The sequence below is a fragment of the Mustelus asterias genome, chromosome 2, assembly GCF_964213995.1.
Source record: "Mustelus asterias chromosome 2, sMusAst1.hap1.1, whole genome shotgun sequence".
NCBI lineage: Eukaryota > Metazoa > Chordata > Chondrichthyes > Carcharhiniformes > Triakidae > Mustelus > Mustelus asterias.
In genome coordinates, this window is record NC_135802.1 from 845,472 (window position 1) to 855,000 (window position 9,529).

Genomic DNA, 9,529 nt, shown 5'->3' on the forward strand with positions numbered 1-9,529 from the left:
ACTCTCCCCAACACCCTACCATTAACTAAGTCCTGCCCTGGTTCGATCGACCTCGCATTTATCTAAATTAAACTCCATCTGCCATTCATCAGCCCACTGGCCCAATTGATCAAGATCCCATTGCAATCCTAGATAACCTTCTTCACTGTCCACTATGCCACCAATCTTGGTGTCATCTGCAAACTTACTAACCATGCCTTAAATGGGATGGTCACAAGGACTATAAATGTGAGGTGATTCATTTTGGTAGGACAAATTTAAATGTGGATTACAGGGTCAAAGGTAGGGTTCTGAAGACTGTGGAGGAACAGAGAGATCTTGGGGTCCATATCCACAGATCTCTAAAGGTTGCCAGTCAAGTGGATAGAGCTGTGAAGAAGGCCTATAGTGTGTTAGCTTTTATTAACAGGGGGTTGGAGTTTAAGAGCCGTGGGGTTATGCTGCAACTGTACAGGACCTTGGTGAGACCACATTTGGAATATTGTGTGCAGTTCTGGTCACCTCACTATAAGAAGGATGTGGAAGCGCTGGAAAGAGTGCAGAGGAGATTTACCAGGATGCTGCCTGGTTTGGAGGGTAGGTCATATGAGGAAAGGTTGAGGGAGCTAGGGCTGTTCTCTCTGGAGCGGAGGAGGCTGAGGGGAGACTTAATAGAGGTGTATAAAATGATGAAGGGGATAGATAGAGTGAACGTTCAAAGACTATTTCCTCGGGTGGATGGAGCTATTACAAGGGGGCATAACTATAGGGTTCGTGGTGGGAGATACAGGACGGATATCAGAGGTAGGTTCTTTACGCAGAGAGTGGTTGGGGTGTGGAATGGACTGCCTGCAGTGATAGTGGAGTCAGACACTTTAGAAACATTTAAGCGGTTATTGGATAGGCACATGGAGCACACCAGGATGATAGGGAGTGGGATAGCTTGATCTTGGTTGCAGATAAAGCTCGGCACAACATCGTGGGCCGAAGGGCCTGTTCTGTGCTGTACTGTTCTATGTTCTATGTTCTAAACTAGCAAGTGGGGGTGGGAGGGTAAAACTATGGGAAGTATAATGGTTAATAGAAAGCAAAGCGGCAGATTAGCATGTGGGGAGAAGGGTTCAACTCAAAATGTTAAAAAGGAGAACTCAGGAAATGTTATTAATGGAGGTGATAGGATTCAAAAAGAAGATACAAAAACTAGCATAAGGGCACTTTATCTGAATACTCGTAGCATTTGAAACAAAGTAAATGAGTTGACGGTACAAGTCATTGTGAACGAGTATGATTTGGTGGCCATTACAGAGACATGGTTGCAGGATGGTCACGACTGGGAGTTAAATATCCAGGGGTATCAGACTGTTCGGAGGGACCGACAGGAAGGTAAGGGAGGTGGTGTAGCTCTGATATTTAAGGATGATATCAGGGTGGTAGTGAGAGATGATATAGGTTCTATGGAGGAAAAGGTTGAATCCATTTGGATGGAAATGAGAAATAGTGAGAAAAAGTCACTGATAGGCGCAGTCTATTGGCCACCAAATAATGACATCACAGTGGGGCCAGAAATAAACAAGGAAATAACTGATGTGTGTAAAACTGGTACAGCAATTATCATGGGGGTTTCTAATCTACATAGCAATTGGTCAAACCAGGTCGGTCAAGGCAGCCTTGAGGAGGAGTTCATAGGCAAGCAAATGGGGCTAAAGGTAGACAAGTCTCCTGGCCCTGATGGAATGCATCCCAGGGACTAAAAGAGATGGTGGGGGAAATAGCAAATACACAAGTGGTAATTTATCAAAATTCGCTGGACTCTGGGGTGGTTCCCGCAGATTGGAAAACAGCAAATGTGATGCCATTGTTTAAAAAAGGCGGGTAACTATAGGCCGGTGAGCTTAACTTCTGTAGGACGGTAAATACTTGAATCTATCATCAAGGAAGAAATAGCGAGACATCTGGATATGAACTCCAAAGATTTGTGGGTTAGGTGCATTGACCATGCTAAATTTTTTACACAGAGAGTAGTGGGTGCCTGGAACTCGTTGCCGAGGGAGGTAGTGGAAGCGGATACGATCGTGACTTTTAAGGGGAGTCTTGACAAGTACATGAATAGGATGGGAATAGAGGGATATGGTCCCCAGAAGGGTAGGGGATTTTAGTTAAGTCGGACAGCAAGGCCCTTGGAGGGCCGAAGGGCCTTTTCCTGTGCTGTAATTTTCTTTGTTCTAAATTGCCCCTTAGTGTCCTGGGATGATGCATGGGTTAGAGGGATTACCTGGGTAAATATGTTGGGTTATGGGGATCGGGCCTGGGTAGCATTGTTGTTGGTGCAGACTCAATGGGCCGAATGGCCTCCTTCTGCACTGTAGGGATTCTATGGTTTCTTTGTTTCGATGAAATTGTCCCATTGGGAAGATGCAGCATAGGTTCATGAAGGGCGGGTCATCTTTGACTAATTTAGTGGAATTCTTTGAGGGCGGCACGGTGGCACAGTGGTTAGCACTGCTGCCCCATAGCGCCAGGGATCGGGTTCAATTCCGGCCTTGGGTCACTGTCTGTGTGGAGTTTGCATGTTCTCCCCGTGTCTATGTGGGTTTCCTCCGGGTGCTCCAGTTTCCTCCCACAGTCCAAAGAAGTGCGGGTTGGGTTTATTTGCCATACTAAATTAACGCCAGTGTCAGGGGGATTAGCTGGGTAAATATGAGAGGTTACGGGAATAGGGCCTGGGTGGGATTATGGTTGGCACAGACTCGATGGGCCAAATAGCTTCCTCATACTATAGAAACTGTAGAGTTTCTATGGTTCATTATGAGCGCAGTGGACAATGGGGAACCTGTGGATGTGGTGTATCTGGATTTCCAGAAGGCATTTGACAAGGTGCCGCACCAAAGACTGCTACATAAGAAAAAGGTGCACGGCATTATGGGTAATGTATTAGCATGGATAGAGGATTGGTTAACTAACAGAAAGCAAAGAGTGGGGGGTAAATGGGTGTTTTTCTGTTTGGCGATCAGTGACTAGTGGTGTGCCTCAGGGGTCAGTGTGAGGACCGCAATTGTTTCCGATTTACATAGATGATTTGGAGTTGGGGACCAAGTGTAGTGTGTCAAAATTCGCAGATGACGCTAAGATGGGTGGCAGAGCAAAGTGTGCAGAGGATGCTGAAAGTTGCAAAGGGATATAGATAATCTGAGTGAGTGGGCGAGGGTCTGGCAGATGGAGTACAATGTTGGTAAATGGAATACTGTGTACAGTTTTGGTCTCCTTACTTGAGAAAGGATATACTGGCACTGGAGGGGTTGCAGAGGAGATTCACTAGGTTGATTCCGGAGTTGAGAGGGTTGGCTTATGAGGAGAGACTGAGTAGATTGGGGCTATACTCATTGTAATTCAGAAGAATGAGGGGAGATCTTCTAGAAATATATAAAATTATGAAAGGAATAGATAAGATAGAAGCAGGGAAGTTGTTTCCACTGGCGGCTGAAACTAGAACAAGGGGGCCTGGCCTCAAAATAAGGGGGAGCAGATTTAGGACTGAGTTGAGGAGGAACTTCTTCACACAAAGGGTTGTGAATCTGTGGAATTCCCTGCCCAGTGAAGCAGTTGAGGCTATCTCTTTGAATGCTTTTAAGGCAAAGATAGTCAGATTTCTGAACAGTAAAGGAATTAAGGGTTATGGTGAGCAGGCGGGGTAAGTGGAACATAGAACATAGAATATTACAGCGCAGTACAGGCCCTTCAGCCCTCGATGTTGCGCCGACCAGTGAAACCAATCTTAAGCCCATCTAACCTACACTATTCCAATATCATCCATATGTTTATCCAATAACCATTTAAATGCCCTTAATGTTGGCGAGTCCACTACTGCTGCAGGCAGGGCATTCCACGTCCTTACTACTCTCTGAGTGAAGAACCTACCTCTGACATCTGTCCTATATCTATCACCCCTCAATTTAAAGCTATGTCCCCTCGTGCTAGCCATCACCATCTGAGGAAAAAGGCTCTCACTATCCACCCTATCTAATCCTCTGATCATCTTGTATGCCTCTATTAAGTCACCTCTTAACCTTCTTCTCTGTAACAAAAACAACCTCAAGTCCCTCAGCCTTTCCTCACAAGACCTTCCCACCATACCAGGCAACATCCCAGTAAGTCTCCTCTGCACCCTTTACAATGCTTCCACATCCTTCCTATAATGCGGCGACCAGAACTGTACGCAATACTCCAAGTGCGGCCGCACCAGAGTTTTGTACAGAGTTTTGGAGCTGAATCCACAAAAAGATGAACCATGATCTTATTCAATGGCGGAGCATGCTAGAAGGGTCAGATGGTCTACTCCTTCTCCTAGTTCTTATGTTCTCTCACAATGTCCTGGGATGCACTTCATCAGGTCCCGTGGATTTGTCTACCTTGATGTGCTTTAAGACTTCCAGCACCTCCTTCTCTGTAATATGTACACTCCTCAAGACATCAATATTTAATTCCCCAAGTTCCCGAACATCCATGCCTTTCTCAACAGTAAATACTGATGAGAAATATTTATTTAGGGTCTCATCCATCTCTTGTGGATCTGCACATAGATGACCTTACTGATCCTTAAGAGGCCCTACTCTCTCCCCAGTTACCCTTTTGCTCTTGATGTATATTAGTTAATATTCTAAATTGGGGCAAAGCCAATTTTGATGGTATCAGGCAGGAACTTTCAAAAGTTAATTGGGGGAGTCTGTGGGAAGGAAAAGGTTCGTCTGGTAAGTGGCATGCTTTCAAAAGTGTGTTTACCAGGGTTCAGGGTAAACACATTCCTCTTAGAGTGAAGGGCAAGGCTGGCAGAAGGAGGGAACCCTGGATGACTCAGGATATTGAGGCCCTGGTCAAGAAGAAGAAAGAGGCACATGACATGCATAGGCAGCTGGGATCAAGTGAATCTCTTGAAGAGTATAGGGGGTGTAGGAGTAGAGTTAAGAGAGAAATCAGGAGGGCAAAAAGGGGACACGAGATTGTTTCGGCAGATAAGGCAAAGGAGAATCCAAAGAGCTTCTACAAATACATAAAGGGCAAAAGAGTAACAAGGGAGAGAGTACGGCCTCTTAAGGTCAACAAGGTAATTTATGGGCGGATCCACAAGAGATGGGTGAGATCCTAAATGAATATTTCTCATCAGTATTTACTGTTGAGAAAAGCATGGATGTTAGGGAACTTGGGGAATTAAATAGTGATGGCTTGAGGAGTGTACATATTACAGAGAAGGAGGTGCTGGAAGTCTTAAAGCGCATCAAGGTAGATAAATGTGCGGGACCTGATGAGGTATATCCCAGGACGTTGTGGGAGGCTAGGGAGGAAATTGCAGGTCCCCGATTCGAGATATTTGAATCATCGATAGTCATGGGTGAGGTGCCTGAAGATTGGAGCGTGGCAAATGTTGTGCCTTTGTTTAAAAAGGGCTGCAGGGAAAAGCCTGGGAACTGCAGGCCAGTGAGCCTCACATCTGTGGTGGGTAAATTGTTGGAAGGTATTTTGTGAGACAAGATCTACAGGCATTTAGAAATGCAAGTATTGATTAGGCACAGTCAGCATGGCTTTGTGAGTGGAAAATCATGTCTCACAAATTTGATTGAGTTTTTTGAAGGGGTAACCAAGAAGGTAGATGAGAGCAGTGCAGTTGATGTTGTCTACATGGACTTTAGCAAGGCCTTTGACAAGATACCGCATGGTAGGTTACTGCATAAAGTTAAATCTCACGGGATCCAGAGTGAAGTTCTAAATGGATACAAAATTGGCTCAACAGAAGCCAGAGGGTGGTTGCAGAGAGTTGTTTTTCAAACTGGAGGCCTGTGACCAGCGGTGTGCCTCAGAGATCAGTGCTGGGCCCACTGTTATTTGTCATTTATATTAATGATTTGGATGAGAAGATAGGGAGCATGGTTCGTAAGTTTGCAGATGACACCAAGATTGGTGGCATGGTGGACAGTGAGGAAGGTTATCCCCAATTGCAGCGGGATCTTGATCAAATGGGCCAGTGGGCTGACAAATGACAGGTGGAGTTGAACATAGAACATTACAGCGCAGTACAGGCCCTTCGGCCCTCGATGTTGCGCCGACCAGTGGAACCAATCTGAAGCCCATCTAACCTACACTATTCCAATATCATCCATATGGTTATCCAATGACATTTAAATGCCCTTAATGTTGGCGAGTCCACTACTGCTGCAGGCAGGGCATTCCACGCCCTTACTACTCTCTGAGTGAAGAACCTACCTCTGACATCTGTCCTATATCTATCACCCCTCAATTTAAAGCTATGTCCCCTCGTGCTAGCCATCACCATCCGAGGAAAAAGGCTCTCACTATCAACCCTATCTAATCCTCTGATCATCTTGTATGCCTCTATTAAGTCACCTCTTAACCTTCTTCTCTCGACTGAAAACAACCTCAAGTCCCTCAACCTTTCCTCATAAGACCTTCCCACCATACCAGGCAACATCCCAATAAATCTCCTCTGCACCCTTTCCAACACTTCCACATCCTTCCTATAATACGGCGACCAGAACTGTACGCAATACTCCAAGTGCGGCCGCACCAGAGTTTTGTACAGTTGCAGCATGACCTCCTGGCTCCGAAACCCAATCCCTCTACCAATAAAAGCTAACACACCGTACGCCTTCTTAACAACCCTATCAACCTGGGTGCCAACTTTCAGGGATCTATGCACATGGACACCGAGATCTCTCTGTTCATCCACACTACCAAGTACCTTACCATTAGCCCAGTACTCTGTATTCCTGTTTCTCCTTCCAAAGTGAATCACCTCACACTTTTCCGCATTAAACTCCATTTGCCACCTCTCAGCCTAGCTCTGGAGCTTATCTATGTCCCTCTGTAACCTGCAACAACCTTCCACACTGTCCACAACTCCACCGACTTTAGTATCATCCGCAAATTTACTAACCCATCCTTCTACGCCCTCATCCAGGTCATTTATAAAAATGACAAACAGCAGTGGCCCCAAAACAGATCCTTGCGGTACACCACTAGTAACTGAACTCCAGGATGAACATTTCCCATCAACCACCACCCTCTGTCTTCTTACAGCTAGCCAATTCCTGATCCAAACCGCTAAATCACCCTCAATCCCATGCCTCCGTATCTTCTGCAATAGCTTACCGTGGGGAACCTTATCAAACGCTTTACTGAAATCCATATACACCACATGTGGTGGTGTGATGGGAGACTTTAATTTCCAAAACATAGATTGGAATATCCCTCGGGTAAGGGGATTGGATGGGGAGGAGTTCGCTAGGTGTGTTCAGGAGGGTTTCCTGACACAGCATGTGGACAAGCCTACAAGAGGAGAGACTGTACTTGATCTGATACTGACCAATGAACCTGGACAGGTGTCAGATCTCTCAGTGGGAGAGCATCTTGGGGATAGCGATCATAACACTATCTCCTTTATGCTTGCATTGGAAAAAGAGAGGATCAGGCATCCACCTCTTTGGTCATCTGCTCAGTCTCTCCGTGCCCAGGGTCACAATCCCCAGAATGCTCGCCCACTGACACTTTGAGCACTTTCCTGGCTCCGGTCCCGAGGATCGGGTCTAACACTGCCCCTTGCTCAACAGGACTATCTACGTACACACACTGCTCAGTAACCTTACCTCCTTTGCTCTCTGTTGGAGCAATTCTGCTTCATGTCTGAGTTTATCTTTCTCCTTCTCCAGCTCTGCTATCGCCTCCTGGAGTTCACTGGCCTCTTTTTTACTCTGGCTCCACTGAAGTTCTAGTTTTTCCACAGTGCTGTTCTTCTCTCTCGTCGTCTGTTCAATGTTACGAAGCTTCAAGCTGATTTCTTTTGCTTCATTTTTGAATTTCTTAGCTTCCTCCTCTGCTTTTGCCTGAGCCTCAGAGAGCTCTGAGACTAAAGTCTTCAAGTGCTGAGCTTCTTCACTGATCTCCACCTGGCGTTGGCGTTCAGTTAACAAACGCTTCTGAAACTCTTCAGTTTCCTCGTCCAGGCGCTGCTGTATCTGCTGCTTGTCTTCTGACAGTTTTTTTGCTTGTTCCTGAGCCTGATCTCTCTGTTTCTGCAACATCTCAGCCTCTGCTCTCAGCTTGTTTGCCTCCTGAATAACCTGCATTTTCTCCTTCAACATCTTTTCAGCCAGTGCCCGCTGTTGAGCCAAGTCTTCCTCTGCCAACTTCCTCTGACGGGCAGTTTCTTGCGCCTCAACGGTTAACCTGGCCGTTTGCTCAGCAAGCTGCTTCATTTTCTCTGCTTCTTGCGTAAGATGTTTCTGCGTGTTATCCTTGTCTTTCAAAACCAGCATCTTGTTTTCCTCTTCGATCTTGGTCTTCAGTTTGATGAGCTCTTCCATGTGTATTTTGACCTTGTAGAGTTCAGCTTCAGCTTGGTTCTTCAGCTTTATGGCTTCTGTCACCTCTGACTTTAGACGCTGCAATTCCTCATCTAACACGGACTTTTGATGGTCTGTCTCCTCCAATTGCAGTTTGACCTTTGTCAGCTCCTGTTCCACTCCTGATTTCTGTCTCAGGGTCTGTTCAGCAAACTTTTTGTGCTTCTCCATATCAGCATCAGCCATGTGCTTCTGTTTCAGAGCTGTTTCTTCAGCCTTTGCTCTCTTTGCAGCTTCAAGCTCAGCTTCTTTCCTCAATTTTTCAGCATCTTGTTGCGCCTTGGCTTTTTCCTGAGCTTCTTTCTCAGCTTGTTGCTTCAAGCATTCAGCCTCTTCAGCTTGTTGTCGGCAGAAAGCGGCCTCTTGTTCAGCTCTCCGTCGAGCCTGCTCTGCTTCCTCCGCCAGTCGCTTGGCATTCTCGGCCTGTTCCTTCAGGTTGTCCACCATCGACCTCTCCTGTTTCTTGCTCTGTAGGAGCTCCTGTTCTTTTTGCTGCACAGTTGCCACGTGGGCTTTCTCCTCAGCATCAATACGTTTCTGAGCAGCCTCATGTGCCAAACTAATCTGCCTCTCGGCCTCTTTCTCTGACAGTTCCTTCTGTTTCCACGCTTGCTCAGATATTCTCTTCAGCCGCTCAACCTCATCCAGTGCTGCCTTACGTTGCCGAGCAGCCTCTTCCTCTGCAGCAAGAATTTCTTTGACTTTTCTTTCAGCCTCTTGTCTCTTATTTGCTTCATCTAAAGCCAGAGTTCGTTGTGTCTCAGCTTCCTTTTCTGCCTCTCTTTTGCTGCGCTGGGTTTCCTCAGCGATGATTTTTAGCTTCTGCAGTTCAATTTCCAGGTCAGACTTTTCTCCTGAAGCGTTTTCAAAGTTGAGTTTGAGAATTCGAATTTCCTCCTCGATGATTCTTCTGTGTTTCAAAGTCTCATCTACAATGACTTTCTGCCGGTCCAGCTCCAGGTCCGAGCTCTTTCTTAGCTGAGAAATTCTTTCCTCGATGTCTTGCTTGTGCTGCATTGCTTGTTCTTCCAGAAGCTTCCGTTGGTAGGCCTCATCCTCGGCCAGTCGGCGTAGACGTTCGTTTTCAGCTTCCTTCTCCTTCAATGCTATCTCAGCCTCCGTTTTCAAACGGGTGGCATCAT

At 46.2% G+C, this 9,529-nt stretch overlaps 1 protein-coding gene across 16 annotated transcripts in view; it reads right to left on the reverse strand.

The window, feature by feature from the left end:
* LOC144504463 (plectin-like) overlaps positions 1 to 9,529 on the reverse strand; it is a 745,079-nt gene that overhangs the window by 24,040 nt on the left and 711,510 nt on the right. For all 16 annotated transcript variants that reach the window (XM_078229777.1, XM_078229768.1, XM_078229848.1 and 13 more), the window contains one exon: positions 7,632 to 9,529. This exon is cut by the window's right edge and continues 1,483 nt beyond it. In XM_078229777.1, the coding sequence (XP_078085903.1) occupies positions 7,632 to 9,529 (1,898 nt within the window). The remainder of the gene's footprint in view (positions 1 to 7,631) is intronic.